The sequence below is a fragment of the Myxocyprinus asiaticus genome, chromosome 10, assembly GCF_019703515.2.
Source record: "Myxocyprinus asiaticus isolate MX2 ecotype Aquarium Trade chromosome 10, UBuf_Myxa_2, whole genome shotgun sequence".
Lineage (NCBI taxonomy): Eukaryota > Metazoa > Chordata > Actinopteri > Cypriniformes > Catostomidae > Myxocyprinus > Myxocyprinus asiaticus.
The window spans coordinates 49,121,585-49,140,424 of record NC_059353.1 but is presented as its reverse complement, the minus strand read 5'-3'; the positions used below and the strand labels follow the sequence as shown (position 1 = coordinate 49,140,424).

General features: G+C 39.2%; 1 protein-coding gene across 1 annotated transcript in view; it reads left to right on the top strand.

Annotated features, from left to right (window-relative positions):
* LOC127447536 (protein TANC1-like) overlaps positions 1-18,840 on the top strand; it is a 257,213-nt gene that overhangs the window by 102,047 nt on the left and 136,326 nt on the right. Inside the window, exon 5 of the mRNA XM_051709485.1 lies at positions 15,465-15,586. Coding sequence (XP_051565445.1) covers positions 15,465-15,586 — 122 coding nt within the window. The remainder of the gene's footprint in view (positions 1-15,464; positions 15,587-18,840) is intronic.

Below are 18,840 nucleotides of genomic sequence, written 5' to 3'. Positions count from 1 at the left end.
AATGTATATACTTAATTTCTTGTCAAAATTCATTTATTTCCATTTTAGGGGGGAAAAAAAAATATGCTGCAATATAATGCTTTATTAACATTTTCCAAACAAAGCCTTCCACAATATAAAGACAATGCACTAAAATATCACCAATTCAAGTAACATTAAACGTTTCCCAAAGTCTAAGTGGGAGTTTGACTAATTGAAAATAGTAGTCACCACATAGGTTGCATATTCATTGCAATGGGTATTAAATTCCTTAAACAGTCATCCTTCACAATATTAATTTGCCAGTAGACTATGGCTATCATCTTTGTTACAGCAATCGTAAAGTTGGGTTCATGATTCGCGTCAAAGCGGCAACACCAGCGTCGAGTGCTGCCTTGAACTCACCATGAAAAGCGCTTGCAAACAAAAACGTCTCATTCTGTGTTTTGGTGATAGTTAAGATTTGGTGTGCTTCTGTGGTAATTAAAACGTGCCTTACATAGGCTGAAAAATACTTGATTTCTATCTGGGCTTGTTTTGTACATGAAATAGTGTTAAGAGGTCCTTCTCCATAATTTTTTCACTGACAGGGAAGCACTGTCAGAGATTCATTTATTTACTGAGATAACAAATCTCCTCTATCATAGGAGAGAGCATAATGGTCAACTAGCGTATTAAGACAGTTCCGCCCATAAAATGTCTATGGGGCTGCCGCTTTATGCTATTTTATGCTAAGCTTGTAGGCTCAACTTGGCAGAAGGGCTCTGGTGCTGTGGTGTGTGCGTCAGTGTAATGATTCCGGGCGGACACATTACAAAGATTACGCACTTCACATCAGTGTTTATGCTGTATTACTGGTAAATGCGTTAATCGCAATACAGATTTTTTACATGTTAAATTTTCATTAATCGCATGCGGTAACACGTTAATTTTGACTGTTCTAATATATATATATATATATGGTAAATGATCTGCACTAATATAGCACCTTTATTTAGCCTTAGCAGTTCTACAAAGCGCTTTACACTGCGTCTCATTCACCCATTCACACACACACACTCACACATCAATGAAAGCAGAGCTGCCATGCAAGGCGCTAGCCTGCCATTGGGAGCAACTTGGGGTTCAGTGTCTTGCCCAAGGACACTTCGGTATGTGGAGTCATGTGGGCCAGGAATCGAACCACTAACCCTGCGATTAGTGGACAACCCGCTCTACTACCTGAGCCACAGCCATGACATATCGGAGCAGAATCAGTGCACAATCCACATAGAAAAGTTTGTGTCATTCCAGCTCAATAATTAACTATATCGGCCACCATATCGGTAATCTGTGAATTATCCCCCTCTAAAATCAGTATCAGTCTCAAAAATCCGATATCGGTCAGGCTCTAACAAAGACACTAAAATGTGCCTGAGGACGGCAGTCCCTCCGATCTGGGTGCGCACAGAGTAGGGTGCGCGTCAGGTCTCAGTAAGCTCTGTATGAACCTCGGGGAAGAATGACACTGCTTTCCAAACCAGTCTTTTGACGGCGGACGGTGTGCAGGAATCATTCATTCAAATGAGAATTTTCTGGCTTGACAGAAGGCGACAACTCAAGGCCGAGCTCCACTACCACCCGCACAATGACGCAGAGTAACAACGCCTGTGCGTTCCTCACCCTCGCTGGGAGTAGGGGCTGAAACATCCTCCATGGACCATTCTCCCATGTCCGAAGCTGCAAGAGACACAGCATCATTATCTCTGTCAGACACGCCAAATACGACAACACCGTGCTCATCCATAGAGGGCCGGAGGTCATTATGTGCATACTGCACTGGCGAGCACGCTGCGTGGGAAGATCGAGGGACTCGTGGGTCTTGTGCCGGCGCAAGATCCTACTCGGATTCTTCCATCTCTGCCTTGAGGCCCCGCCGTGCTTCCTCATGTGGTCCCTCGAGACTTAACACAGAGGAAGCTGTTGGGAGGGCGCGGGAGGCGGAATCATCCCTCAGAATGAGAGCGACCCTAGAGCGGAATGTCTTGAGACTCATGTCCTAAAAGTGAGGGCAGTCTGTCCCCATGAGAGCTGCTTCGGCATGGGTGCGGTCCAGGCAGCGAACACAGCTCTCATGTTGATCTGACAGAGCGATGTGTCGCTCACAGGAACATTTGCGATACGACATCTTTAAAAAGACGCGTACACACAAGTGGCTCTTTAAATGAGTGTTTTATGTCACTTGGACGAAATATTAAAGCTCCTGCCAGAATGCTGCGGGAAGTGGGTAGATGTCTCGCTGAGGCGAGAAACCCGATGCCGGCGGTGAGGCGGAGAAACTCTTCACCTGAACACTAGAGGGGGCGGGTGAATCTTTCGCTGCGGGCGCTGAGAGTCAGACAAAGAATGTCCTGATGCATCTGCAGGGACATACTGTCCGCTGGAAGGTGTCCGTTGACGGCGAAGAGAGGGCTGTTCAAGACGAGATGATAGTCGTAGTCAAGACGAGACGATGTCAGGCTAGAAGGAAGAACATTTTGAAGAAATGGTGATTGAGCGCCCACTTATATAGGGCAAATGTGTGCCTAAGAGGGCGGGGCTCAAACACCATTGCCAATTATAAGATTGCCGTTATGATACAAAGGCTTCAACAAGGTTGTGGAAAAGGAATTCCCCAAAGCGTTTCACTGCAATGTCGAGTGAACTGAATCAATAGGGAACCAATAGTTCTAAAAGCATCTATTGGTGCTGATAAATTGGCAAAACCTAGAAATCTGTCAACCGCTAGTTCATTTGTCTCACTAGAAATGGAAGATCAAGTCAAGCACATTTGCATTTGGGGACACAGTATCCCACACAGTGTGCATACTGTGCATAATACTTTATTTAAAAATAGTTGATGGGTTGTGGGTCTATTTAGTGTTTTGAAGCTAGGACCAATATAACCTGGACTTGGACTAACCAGACTTTTTACTACATATCCGTCATACCTCAGTGACACACCCCAGTTGTCCCAACTTTGCCTTCACACACACATATACGGGTCAACAGTCTTTTCCTTCTTTCTCCTTTTGTTTTCTAACATCAAACCGCCCAGGGACTACAGATGAAAATCTTGGCTAAATCCGGCACATTTTACATTAGATATTATGTTTCTTAATGTGTATTGTCCCTGATTAAATAAATACAAATGCAAACAGTTTTTACATGGGGAGTCTGTCACACGTTATGTTCACCCAGAGAGAGTTTATAGATAGCATCTAAACACATTCCAGCAGGCTACAGTTTCAGGTCGGAATGATTACGAGATGAACATCTCTACAGTGACGTAATTATCTTTGGGAAACCAATACAAATAGGCTAGATATTAATCGTAATTACTTCAACATCAGTTAAACACACCTAATGCTCATCCTTTTTGCTTCAATTTATTGCACAAGTGCTAAAAACGATGCTGGTCTTTGTTGGAATGGAAAAAAGAGAGTTTTTTTTTTTTTTTTTTTTTTACTAAAATGGCCTGAACGCACATCAAGTTGTTATTACGATCTCTTAGGAACTTCTCGGAAGAAATCTAAGGCAGCGTACCGTCTGCAGTGGATCCAAAGCCTGCAGCACTCTGCGTATCTTTGGTTTTGTTAAATGGATATGACTGCCTTTCCCAGTGCTAATGTGAGGAAAACAGCAGGATACAAAACAGCTCTCGGCTTTCCCAAGACTTCCTAAGCTTCCCGGGAATGTGAAGACTCTTCGTAAATACCTGTTCTCATGCCTCATCTCCGAAACATTCAGTTAAAATATAGAAACAAACAGTGCCATGTGGAATTAGTCAGCATGGTTCACTAATAGCATTAATAATTCATAATTAGCCTCAGTGTGTGTACTTCATAATGATGGCTAATTACTCAGTTCTGGTGCTGTTACATCTGTTTGACTTGGCTCAGTCACAGAAAAGAGGTGTATGTTGATTAAAACACACTTGTTTTCACTTCACCTGAAGTCAGAATGGTCCAAACGGTTGTGCACAGAAGAGGGTCCAGATTTAGCATTTTGCCTACATGCCAGTGGAACACAAAGCAATAAGTCCAGAAGAAATTGTTTACTGAGTCTAGTGTGGAAGAAATTGACTGGCCTGCACATAGTCCAGACCTGAACCCCACTAAACACCTTTGGGATGAATTTGGAATACAGAGGCAGGTCTGTTAGGCTGCATTTACACCAAGTCCAATATTTTGATACACATCGGAAAATACTAAAATGTTATATTTTTTTGTCCTGCGTTTTAAGTTCACTTTAGACATAATTGATTGTGTTTACATGAATACCTCAACAAGATTTTATTGATTTTATTTTATATGTATTTTACAGTTTAGGCGTGTATCCGTATCACTGCGAGCGCTCTCAGATCACACGCACATACAGATGCAGCCTTTGAAAACGCTCGTTTTTTTCGTGCGCCATCAGACAGTCCATCACGTGAAATCACTCGACAAGGTGGCGCATGAAGACATGAGGAAGAGCTCACGCCCCTCTGTCTAGTTAGTGACAGATCGCCTGCTGCATCTTTTGTACACACAATAAAAATGGCTTGTCCACATTTGACGTGCTTTGCCACTGCCTGCTGCATTATGGTTGTGATATAGATTCACATATTCCTGGCCAAGCACAAGCCGTGCATCGGCTTCGGCACAAGAAAGGACCGGTGAAAAATTAGTATAGCCTAACGAAATAGTATATATCAAAATAAAACATGCGACACTTTCATACATTTATACTCATAGTCAGTGATATGAAGTCAACAATAGTTTATTGCCATTGCTGATCATTATCACTTGCTGTGCATTTTTTAAAAATGGCTAAGGTGGTCCCATGTGAGAAATGAACTCACTGACTAAACCATTAGCAATCGGTGTTGGTTCAAAGAATGAAACACGACTGTCCTCTACTGATCATGTCTCTCCTGTACCGCTTAATGAAGCGTCACACCGTGTGATGTCACAGGATCTGTTTACATTTAACGCGCATTCTCAAAGTCCACATCTATAAAGCAGTGCGCGAGTACCAAAATTAGGAAATATTTATGCGTGTGGACGCTCTCTCTCTTTACTCTCATTTCCTTTTGGCCTGTTAATGAGATCAACCAGTGGTTGTCTTGCGATCGATGTAATGAGCACCTCTGACATGAGTTAAAGATCAGTCTTATTGTGATTTAAAAAAATCAATGTATGGATTGTTTAAATGAAGATTGCAGTTAATCTGAAAATATTTGTTTTTACCCAGCCTTACTTGTGTCTAAAAAGGTGCAGATGCACACAGCCTTAATGGAAGAGTGGAAGCTGTAAGGGAGGACTAATTCCTAATTAATTAATATGTTTTTAAGACTGAAGTGTGTAATTTCTGCATTTTCAAAACAGCTTTCTGAATACTTTCTGTTGTTCAAACAGTCAGTTAGTCCCACCCCCATCTCACACCACTGGTTGAGTAACGTTGTTGGGGCGGGTCTAAGCGGGTCTCAAAAACCAGAGGAATTTTATAGTGCCACAGAGAGACAGTGTTTACAGTTTTTGGGAAAATGAACCTACGCATGGCTTACTTAGTTCTCTTCATATTAACCTGGAATAGAAGAAAGTATTTAAACACTGAAAAAGTTACATAAAACTCATAAAAACTTTTTCAGGACACTGTATTTTAAAGATAATTTTGTAAAAATCCAAATAACTTTACAGATCTTTGTAAAGGGTTTAAACATTGTTTTCCATGCTTGCTCAATGAACCATAAACAATTAATGAACATGCACCTGTGGAACAGTCGTTATGACACTAACACCTTACAGACGGTAGGCAATTAAGATCACAGTTATAAAAACTTAGGACACTAAAGAGAGCTTTCTACTAACTCTGAAAAACACCAAATGAAAGATGCCCAGGGTTGCTGCTCATCTGCGTGAACGTGCCTTAGGCATGTTGCATGGAGGCATGAGGACTGCAGATGTGGCCAGGGCAATAAATTGCAATGTCCGTACTGTGAGACGCCTAAGACAGCGCTACAGGGAGACAGGAAGGACAGCTGATTGTCCTTGCAGTGGCAGACCATGTGTAACAACACCTGCACAGGATCAGTACATCCGAATATCACACCTGTGGGACAGGTACAGGATGGCAACAACAACTGCCCGAGTTACACCAGGAACACACATTCCCTCCATCAGTGCTCAGACTGTCCGCAATAGGCTGAGAGAGGCTGGACTGAGGGCTTGTAGGCCTGTTGTAAGGCAGGTCCTTACCAGACATCACCGGCAACAACATCGCCTATGGGCACAAACCCACCTTCACTGGACCAGACAGGACTGGCAAAAAGTGCTCTTCACTGACGAGTCGCGGTTTTGTCTCACCAGCGGTGATGGTCGGACTCGCGTTTATCGTCGAAGGAATGAGTGTTACACCGAGACCTGTACTCTGGAGCGGGATTGATTTGGAGTTGGAGGGTCCGTCATGGTCTGGGGCGGTGTCACAGCATCACTGGACTGAGCTTGTTGTCATTGCAGGCAATCTCAACGCTGTGTGTTACAGGGAAGGCATCCTCCATTGCTGAGTTTACTTCATCTTAAAATGAAATGTAAATCAACAAGCACATGGGTCCAGATGTCCACATAATTTTGGCCGTATAGGCCCTGATTAACTAAAGGTTTGCATGTATAAAAACAGGTGCAAACTTGATAGCACACACAAAAAAGGTCCGAGATGATCTACTTGCGGAGATTTCAGTTTCCCTGAAATGATTATGCAATTTAGGCACGTGCCTCCAAATGTGCATAATAAAGGGCGGCGCCAATGCAAATGAATCACATTTCACCTGCAATGTGATTTATCAAGCGTGTCCATGCACTTGGCATACACAAAAGCCTCTTTTTGGAGGGTGTGTCCAACAGAGTTGAACTTGTAGCTATTTGCACAGTTTTTCCCAGTAAATCACCCGCAATACGGCCATGACATGCACATGCAATTTGATAGATTGCACAAGCAAAGCGTGTACATCAGTGTACATAAAGGCCGATTTATACTTCTGCGTCGAACCTACACCATAGCCTGACGTGTACCTCTTCAAAAATATAACTGTGCGTTGCACAGACCACAAAAGCTTTGACTGGTGCACTTTGTAACCAGAGACCAGGATGATAACAATGATATCTGAAGGAGCGTCACATTTTACCTAGATTATTTTAATATCTATGCATCATATCACATTGTATTTGGACTCGGGACCTTTAAAGCAATCGTCTCATTTGGGAGCATCTGCTGTTTTTATGTTCTGTTTGTTTCATGAAGTTACAAGCAAAACACGACCAAAAGTAATCTATTTACAGCTTAAAAACTCGAAGCTTTTTTTCTGGGCTTTTACTTGATATTAATTTGATATGTTAGTGAAATAATATGTGTTGTATTCTATTCGCAAACTTTCCGATCTGTACCATGATTTGACCATATGTTTGACAGTATTGTGTACATTAATAATCATATTTAACAAGTTATGTAAATGGAACATTTCTAATTTGTCATCAAATTAAAAAGTACCTGGTAAGAGTTTCACTTTCAACTTGTTTTTAATGCTACAATAATTTAATAAACACTTTTGAATACACAATGAAATGAAAAATAGGCTGTGTAGCCAACTCGCAGAACGATGCATACACCAACGCAGAACTATAAATGCAGACCAACGTGTTGGCCAGTACACGGAGCTTACGGCGTAGGTTTGTTGCTGAAGCATAGATCAGCTTTAAGTGTCAGATTATTTTCGCACAGTTCTATTTAAACTGTATTATGTTCCTAATAAAATTAATGGCAGACTGGTGTGTAACATTTTATTTACTCACCAAAGCCAGTTTATACTCATTTGGCACTCTGTGATTGTTGATTTTGGACCGTCTTAAGCATGGGTCATGCAGCTCTTTAGATTCTGTATTTTCTTTGGTCTTCACCAGCAGCCTCTACCAATATTTCTCTACCAAAGGTTTTGGTTTACTAACTGAGGCAGCCTTGGGACAGCTCCATTTCATAACGGCATCATATCCTATTCCTTGGTGTTAATGGGAAATTAAGCATCTGTTTAGTGTGTTATCACAGTGGCAATGAATAGCACAGCCTACATTCATAACGCCGGGCGAATCAGCGTCTTTAAATTTCCATTATGACTGCCTCGTTCACTCGTGAAATATTTTGTGCATTGCAATCTGTCGCCCTGTTGTGTGCATTATGTAAGTTTATCATTAGCGTGGCTTGCTTACACTTGAAGTTAAAAATTTCAGCAAACCCCTAACCCTTTAAATTTATTGTATTAAACTTCATAACTTGTTCTACATTTTTTGTGCTATAAACATTGATTACTAGAAAATCGTTTGGCCTGTTTAAGAGAGTTATTACTTTTCTAAGCATTCAGAAAACGATTTCGCCTGCCAATTATAAATAGACTTAGACTTGCATTGAAGGAGGAATCAAAGTCATGTTCAGTTCACATTGGGTCATTTTTGTTTAATGGGAAACAAACACACACAGGCCGCCTTTCCCTTCACTTCCTCATAGGCAGGAAGTAGTAGATGAAGTGCAGTCTGACTTGTCTGTTTCCCAGTAGCATCAGCTTGTCAAAGGCTGTCTGAGAGAAAGTTTGAATTAAATTGGTTTTTTCATATCTCTGTTGGAAGGCTAATTTCATCTCAGGAAATTGGTCTCTTGTGTGGTCTGTTTTTACATCAGGAAGGTTATAAAAAGCTAATTCACTTTGAGAAAACAACAGTTAAGAAAAGGGTTATATCTGTTGAAGGACGTTTATGTTGTTTGCAAAGTGTACCTTGTGTCATAATTGCCTCTCGAAATCCCTAATCCAGACTTCTGGGCCTTGATGAGATACTAAAATACAAAGTTCATAATTGAAAGCCACATACACTCTTCAAAAGTCGTGGAAAATCTGACACAGTCCCTTAGATGATGTCATATATAGGTAAGAATTTTAGATTTATCTTAAAGCCCACTGGACTTTTAAGATGCCTGTGAACAATTGTAGATGGTTATAAACGTGTCAGTTTTTACAATTTTGTACTTCCATGAAATGTGTCAGGATCAGGATTTTCTTAAGCAGGAATGCTGGACATAATTCAGCCTTAATACAGAGCAGAAGTGAAAACTTCTGTAATGATGAATTTTCTTTTTGGGTGAACTATTCCTATAACGCTGAAACAATATATACACTTTCACCCTAGAATACCGCCACTTATGTAACACCAGTGAGAAAATGTTTACGAAGTGTTATGTAAAAGGACATAAAAGATTATAGAGTGAAGCTCAACTGATCATTTCTACATAAAGAGAGGCATGCCATTATGAATTCGTAAATTGTATCTGCCACCCACAATATGGTCTAATAGCATTAAATCTAATGTAAACATGTCCATACTTCACCTTGAAGTCAAAAGAAAAAAAGTTATGTATATTTTAATTAAAAAATGACATTTTATTTTGAAGTGTTTCTGTGTAACTAAAGTAGCTTTTCAGTCCAGAAAAGCTGGTCGCTTTGAGCCAAAGTGATTACTAAACTGCAGAAGGCTGCTATTTAATTAAATAAGTATGTAGTCTGTATGTGCCTTGTGCTAAAATGTGAATTAGCGCTCTGTTTACTGTCATCTGCTACAAACAGAGCGCTTGATGCTCATGACGTGTTTTCCCTGTATGAGCTTTAAAAAGTACGAGCAGCTGGTGTTAGAAAGATACTGTCTCCACACATCACAAGTGCTCACATTTGAAGCGCACAGCACAAACAAACTATACATTTATCTCATTAAAGGTGCAGTATGTACAATTCAGAAACCCTTGTTATTAATGACACCTGTGGCCGTTAAGTGAACTGCAGCCAGCTACATGTTGCTCGTGCACACTGCATAGGGACGCGAGCATCCAAAACAATGACGTAACGTACAAAGAGACTGAACGTGATCCACCGTCATCATGCTGACAGATGAGGTAGCATAATTAAAATCACACAGTTATGATTGTTTTACTTCAAACTTTGAGACTAAACTAAAACTACTTATCAGCTAACATAGCATACTGATACACACATACAGCTACATACTACCGAACTATACCAGACAGTTTACTGTTGCACGGTTATGTTGCACTATTGTATGTTTTGTATGTCATATGTGGTACTACGATCAAGAAACCAGCGTATTTGCTTAAATTTATCCTGTATACCTGACTTTTAGTATAAAGAGAAGATCGTTGAAACTATTTGAAAGTTACGAAGCAAGACAGCTTGCAATTCGTCAGCGTTAGCGGGCAAGATCAAGTTAGCTAAAATGACACCGGTCAATCCTTATGGCACTATATGCCATTTCAGGGTCGGTTTTGATCCACAAAACCGAACGAAGGTCCCTCCAGGATTCAAATGCCCTGCCGATGTTCAGTGTAGTTTTATCTCTAAGATAACGTTACCTAGTGTTGCAGTTTGTTGTTGCAGTTGAATAGCAGAAGAGAAGCTATTACTGTCTGAATCAAGGCTCTCGGGAGCACGCATAAACAGCACATCCTTTGGATTTTCCCGGCAAAAGCGACCCGCTCCCTTCGATTGAAAATCAGTCTACAGGCTTTAATAGGCAACCTAAGAAGTCCGGGAAGGGCTCATTTTTTAAGTTGCGTTACAAGCCGTTCACACATTGGCAAAAAAAAAAAGCGAATATTACATGAAAATGGTTGCATATTGCACCTTTATATTGCAGCCTTAGCGGTTTAATAATCTCAATGGGATCGGTTGTCAGATGGGATCAGTTTTTGGTATCAGAGCATTTTTACGAGCATGAGTACAAGTATGAGCGTGGTATCGGAGCCAATTCAGATACCAGTATCAGGACATCCCTATGGATAACAACTATTTTGATAATTTATTAAAAAGGGCAGTTTCTGAGCAAATGTGGGCAAATGTGAAATTCACTCAATATGCATTTTAATATCCATTGCATGTGAAATACAGCTTATAAATGCCAAACCTGCCAATCACAGTCAAGTAGTTGTTATTGTAACAAATGACACTGTAAATTGAACAGCACCTGAGCTCAACTGACTCTGTCTCAGTCCTAAATGTCAGCTGAAACTCCTAGTTGTTTGTGTTCAATTTGTTTTTCCACAGAGAAATGCTGCATGATAAATATATGGATTCCATGATGTCAAACACCAGTATCTGATCTTTAAAACTCAACACAATAATTAGTGAGGGATCATATTATGGACATAAATATTTGGCTTGAGAGTGATTTATGATTGCTCTGATATTTTGCACAAAGAACATTAATCTTCATTTAAAACCATAAATATTTTTTGGTAACACTTTCTATGAAGGCCATATTTATAATGCATTAGTAGTGTCTCATAATATGCCTTATACTATGTTATAACGTCTCATTAATAATTGTAACCACAATTATAATACTTTCCTATTCATAGTTACACCTTAAAATATAATGCATTATTACACAAGCAACATCAAATGTTATCTGCAGAAGTCATGTCTTATATATATTTGTAATATATATAACAGGTATACTTTAAGTGACAAATGCAATGTCTTAGGAACATCAATAAGATATTTGAAGTGCTTGTAAATATTACAAGTCATGCTGGAATCATGTTACAGGTTTATGTTATGGCTGTTTATAAGAACATGTTGCTTTTGTAACTTTACATAAAGAAGGTAAAGACCTCTTATAATATGATCATGTCATAAAGACTTTTAACTGTTTACACTATACAGCACTTATACCATTAACTTTATTAAACTTTATTCATAAATATGAATAACTTTATTCATTTTATCTGCTGCGTTATGTTGGATGTTGCTTGTGTTATAATGCATTATACTCTAAAGTATAACTATGAATAGGGGAAGTCTTATAATGTACTATAACTATAGTTATAATTATTTATGAGAAGTTATAACTTATAAGGTATAATATGAGACATTATGAATGCAGTATAATGCATTTATAATGCCTTTACAATGCATTACAAATATAGGCTTCAAGAAAGTGTTACCAATTTGTTTTTTTATAATATAATATAGTAATATAATATAATGTAATATTATGTAATATTCAGGTTTTCTGGCTTCCAGAAAACAACAGTTTAAATGGAAATTTGACCAAGATTATTTTATATATATTTTTTAATTAATACAGAAATATACTATATAATATAATATAATATTCAGGTTGCCTGGGTTCCAAAAACAACAGTTTAAATGTAAATTTAACCAAGATTACATTTTTAAATTATTACAGACATTTTATATAATATATTTTTTATATAATAAATATAATATTTAGGTTGCCTGGGTTCCAAAAACAACAGTGTATAATATAATATAATATAATATAATATAATATAATATTCAGGTTTTCTGGGTTCCAAAAACAACAGTTTAAATGTAACATTGACCAAGACTAAAGTTTTAGTGTTTTAATTATAAGTACGAAAGACACATTTTGAGTATTTGGAGATAAAATATTATTTTTCATGTCATTTTAAGTTTTTGAAGTCTTAAAGTAAATTATATATGGCTTTTTTATTACATGATTCCAAGTTAGAAATAAATAAATGGCTTCTTAAGGTGTATGTGTATTAAACATAGAAGTATGACAATTTGAGTATTTATCGTAAATAATTGGGGAAAGTCCTAAAACAGACAATTAAATTGTCAATCACAATTATTTGTATGACAGGTACTTCTCAAATTTCATAATCGCCCTCATCTCCGTTTTAACACTCTTGTGCTCAGAAGTCATGAGACAAGGAAGGATAGTGAAATGATTATAATGCCTTTATTGACAAATAAAAACTCACTGTTTTTTTCTGCCACACTCAGCCCTGTTAAATCTGTCTCAGAGACCGATAGAGAGTCTTGTCACTTGCATTGAAATGAAACCTAATCAGGTTTGCTGTGGCAGCAATAGCCGTAGACAGAGAGAGTGAAAAGTTTTCCAGTTGTTATGTTTAAGATTTTGGCAGAGGATGCATAAGTGGATCTAAGCTGGTCGAGACCTATGTAATGCAGAGTTTCAGATAGATGATCCCGCTTTATCCCATATGATTACTGGCATTCGGAGAGTTCTGCCTGGAAGTGAAGCCATTCTGTATAGAGCTTCATTAATCCAACTGAAACAGCACACACACACTCACGATCCTGTCCATTAGTAACACTAGATTGTGTGACTTTATGCACTACTTTAAGAAGAATGTGGATGTCTTCTGTTTTAAAACACTATTTTTGTAAAAGATGAAAGGCCAAAACTTTAATATACTCTCACCAGCCACTTTATTAGGAACACCTGTACATCTGCTTATTAATGCGATTATCTAATCAGCCAATCGTGTGGCAGCAGTGTAATGTATAAAATCATGCAGATACAGATCAGGAGCTTCAATTAATGTTCACACCAACCATCAGAATAGGGAAAAAAATGTGATCTCAGTGATTTGGACCGTGGCATGATTGTTGGTGCCAGATGGGCTGGTTTGAGTATTTCTGGAACTGCTGATCTCCTGGGATTTTCACACACAACAGTCTCTAGAATTTACTCCGAATGGTGCCAAAAACAAAAAACATCCAGTGAGCGGCAGTTCTGTGGACGGAAACAGCTTGTTAATGACAGAGGTCAGAGGGGAATGGCCAGACTGGTCCAAGCTGACAGGAAGGTGACAGTAACCCAGATAAACAGCTGTTACAACAGTGCTATGCAGAAAAGCATTTCGGAACACACAACACGTTGAACATTGAGGCAGATGGGCTACAGGAGCTGGAGACCCCTCCGGGTACCACTACTGTCAGCTTATAACAGGAAACTGAGGCTGCAATGGGCACAGGCTCACCAAAACTGGACAGTAGGCGATTGGAAAAACATCGTCTGGTCTGACAAATCTTTGGATTTAAGAATCGATATCATGATCGTTCAAATAAAGATCGTGATGCATTGGGAAATCGATATTTTTACCCATTCGTACTAGACAGCAGCAGGCCTATAAGCTTACACATACAAGTCCAACATTTTGAAACAAATCAGTTTTTTTTTTTTTTTTTTAATAGCTGGTTATTTTTATTATAGAGCACAACAGTGCCCGCCCACTTTTTCAGCTGTGTGGCTTCCGGAGATATTTTCCCCATTCATTTCTTCCATAGACGTTTTTTAAAATCCTTCATAAAAGAGCCATGAACCAAACCAAGCAGTTCTGAGGTGAATCACAACATCTCAAACTTTGTTTTGAGGCAAACTATATTTGAAAATCTGACATAAAACAAAGATATAAGGCTATGTACTTACCGTCTTTCATGAGGGTACAAACTACAATCCCATGAAGCATTGTGAATGATGTCATTGCATTAAAAAAAAAAACAATGGGAATATATAAAACTATTGATTTTAGGTTGTTGATTCTAAGTTTGAAAAACAATATATTTTATGTTCATTGCAAAATATTTAGATATGTACAAATAGATAATTAGTTTAAGGGTGCCAACTTGATTACGTCATTCATGGGAGTGGGCGGTCGCTCCAAGGCACCTTTCGCAGGCTTGTGGCACAGTCTTTCCTTGTCTTGTGACTTGAAAATATGAGAGCGTTTAGACAGATGTTTTAATAGCATCTCTGATTTAAACTTCAGCAGCAAAAATGGTGTACAAGTTTGCAAGTTTGATACATTTCCATGAAGCATTTTAAACACTCTTTTTCAATAAGTTGATTCATAACTTTGATTTAAAAAATAAATAAATAAATAAATAAAATAAAGTGCACTATTAACTATTCTTAGTTAACCAGAATCATTAAATTCCTATTCCTAGGGGCTTGGGTAGCTCAGCAAGTATTGACGCTAACTACCACCCCTGGAGTCGTGAGTTCGAATCCAGGACGTGCTGAGTGACTCCAGCCAGGTCTCCTAAGCAACCAAATTGGCCCAGTTGCTAGGGAGGGTAGAGTCACATGGGGTAACCTCCTCGTGGTCGCTATAATGTGGTTCGCTTCTGGTGGGGCGCGTGGTGAGTTGTGCGTGGATGCCGCGGAGAATAGCGTGAGCCTCCACACGCGCTACTTCTCCGCGGTAACACGCTCAACAAGCCACGTGATAAGATGCGCGGATTGACGGTGTCAGACGCGGAGGCAACTGAGATTCGTCCTCCGCCACCCGGATTGAGGCGAGTCACTACACCACCACGAGGACTTGGAGCGCATTGGGAATTGGGCATTCCAAAGTGGGGAGAAAAAGGGAAGAAAAAAAATTCCCATTCCTAGTCTTTTGCTTCAATCAATGATTGTTTGAGCAAATTTTTCTGAATGAATGTTGTGCAGTTGCTGGTGTGTGTCTGTGCAGATCCAAGAAGACTCACGCACATAGAGTGAAGGTCTCTCTCTCCCCCTCTCATTCACTCGTGTGTCTCTCTCTCTCTCTCTCTCTCTCTCTCTCTCTCTTCTCAGATCTGGCCGGTGCTGTCCCCTCCCCCGCCACTCAGGAGTTGATGACACGCTTGGGGTTCTTACTGGGCGAAAGCATCCCGGGCTCCGCGCGCATACCTATGGACGACAAGAATGAAAAAAAGGTATTTTTTTTTCTGTACTGCAGCTCCCTCAAGAGAGAAAGAAAGAGAGAGGCATAGGAAATGCAAGAATGCGAGGTTCAGAGGTAGACGAGCAGTGATAGAAACAGAGGAAACGTGTTCTCTGTTAATGGGATTTAATGTTGACTGGAGCGGCTCCCGTCTGTCAGTGTGAGACGCATTGAAGAGCGTGCCAAAGGTGGAGTGTGTCTGTGTACGATTATAGTAAGTCATTGGCGTTCAGTCCAAACTGCTGCAGTGTCGATTTTTATGCAGACAAGAAACTTGAGTGAGTGAGAGGAGCATGTTGATTGAATCTTGTGGGTTCAGTACAAGTTAAGCTCTGTCAACAGCATGTTTCACAGAAAAAAACATTAATCACAGAAATGAATTTCAACTCGTTCTTCAGTTTATTTATAAAGGAAAATCACAAAAAAGTCTAGTGTATACTTGTCCAAGTATGCTCTTTTGATCGCGAGTCCATACAGATGCATTCAATGGATGTGCGGATGACGTCCAAAGACGTTGACTGTCCGTGTGTCTAGAAAAATTGGGTAATAATGTGCCCGACGTGGTCTTCTGCTGTTGTAGCCCATCCGCCTTAAGGTTCGACGTGTTTATTTTTTTCGATTAGGTAAATCGTCTTGGTACTACATTTCCAGGTGGATGGGCTTTTGGTTATGCATTGCCAATGTAATTGTTGTGAGTTTGCTTTTACGAAAATTAAAATCTCTTATTGGAATCCGTGTTCATATTGCAAAAGTAATCAGCTTTACATTTTCATGACAACAAAGTTGAAAGATTGGATATAACTTTACACAGACAAGTTTAGCGGTGTTATCACACTAGTCTCTAGAGAACCACCAAAACAAAATTTATGTGCCTACTCCATTAACTGATTATTTAGAACAACATCTGCACGATACCGATAGTTTGGACGTTCTGCCTTTTTTATGCCACCTTGCTTCAAATCATTGAATATTAGGGGGTGTAACGATTCACTCATCTCACGATTCGGTTCGGTTTTACGATACTGAACTCAAGGTTCGGTTCGCTATTCTTTAAACGGTTAAATTTCCTTTAAAATTTAGCTAAAAGAACTGTTCTTAAAAGTGCTAAATTATCCATCAGAGATGTACTGGGACAAAAATAATGGAAATATTAGCTAATAATTCTGCTTATTGAAAATATGGAATTATGTTAGATACATATGCCGCTTACACACTGTCACTGATTACATACATTTAAAATTGTATTGTTCAAAAATACAATTTTTCAAAAATACATATTTAATGGAAGTACATGCTTATCCAGTTAAATAATAAATAATTTACTGATGAAATCAAATCAGTCAGGACATTTGACATTAGGATTATATTCTATATTACAGTGGTGATTACAATTTGTAATCGTGATTAATCGCATAACTTTTTTTGTAATTAATCGTGATTAATCGCAGATTGTAAAAGTGCTTAAAATTGATACTATAAATACTTACTTGTGAAAATTTATTTATTTCCATCTTAGGAAAGAAAACAAAACAATTTGTAGCAATATAATGCTTTATTTATTTTATTTATTTATTTTGGATTTTTCCCCTTTTTCTCCCAATTTGGAATGCCCAATTCCCAATGCACTCTAAGTCCTCGTGGTTGCATAGTGATTTGCCTCAGTCCGGGTGGCGGAGGACAAATCCCAGTTGCCTCCACGTCTGAGACAGTCAACCCGCGCATCTTATCACGTGGCTTGTTGAGCACGTTGCCATGGAGACATAGCGCGTATGGAGGCTTCACGCCATCCACCGCGGCATCCGCGCTCAATTCACCATGTGCCCCACCGAGAACAAACCACATTATAGCGACCACGAGGAGGTTACCCCATGTGACTCTACCCTCCCTAGCAACCGGGCCAATTTGGTTGCTTAGGAGACCTGGCTGGAGTCACTCAGCACGCTCTGGGATTCGAACTAGCGAACTAGCGAACTCCAGGGGTGGTAGCCAGCGTATTTTACCACTGAGCTACCCAGGCCCCTAATATAATGCTTTATTAACATTTTCCAAAGAAAGCCTTCCACAATATAAAGACAATGCATTAAAATATCACCAATTCAAGTAACATTAAACGTTTCCCAAAGTCTAAGTGAGAGTTTGACTAATTGAAAAAACTAGTCCCCACATACTGTAGGTTGCATATTTATTGCAGTGGGCATTAAACCCCTTAAACAGTCATCCTTTACAATATTAATTTGCCAGTAGACTGTGGCTATCTGCTTTGTTACAGCAATCGTGAAGCTGCGTTCATAATTCGCCTCAGGGTGGCAGCGCCAGCGTCGAGTGCTGCCTGTGAACTCCACCATGAAAAGCGCTTACAAACAAAAACGTCTCATTCTGTGTTTTGGTGATAGTTAAGATTTGGTGTGCTTCTGTGGTAATTAAACGTGCCTTACATAGGCTGAAAGATACTTGAAGTCCCATCAGGGCTTGTTTTGTACATCAAATAGTGTTAAGAGGTCCTTTCTCCATCATTTTATCACTGACAGGGAAGCACTGTCAGAGATTCATTTATTTACCGAGATAACAACCTCCACGGCTCTGTCATAGGAGAGAGCATAATGGCCAACTAGAATGTCTATGGGACCGCCGCATTATGCTCTTTTGTGCTTGTAGGCTCAACATGGCTGAAGGGCTCTGGCAATGTGGTGTGTGCATCAGTGTAATGACTCCAGGTGGACACATTACAAAGGTTTCGCCATTCACACAAGTGGTTATGCTGTATTACCGGTAAATGCATTAATCGCGATTAAGAAAAATGCACACATTAAACTTTTTTAATTAATCGCATGTGTTAACGTGTTAATTCTGACAGCTCTAATTATATTCTATTATTAATAATATTCTATTCTTTTAAAGATTTATAATAGCATTATTATAAATATACACATATACACAATGTTCAGCATTATATATAGTAGATTAAAATGGCACTGTCATTAAACCTCTGTAAACTTTAATTTTCTTTAAAGTTTGGTTGATAAGATAATTAGTCTGTCACCCTTTGAATTTTCCTCTGCTGGATGTTTTTCTATATTCTGGCAAAGCATCTGAAATGGAGCGTCATCTGTAAAAGGCTTTTGTTAAATAAATCATAATTGTTCAACACACTGATGACGTATGGGTATTCATTTAAGTAGGATGCAACAAGGTGTCTTTGAGGGTGTTGGGAGATATTCTTTTTAATGATGTGATTCGTGTTGTGTG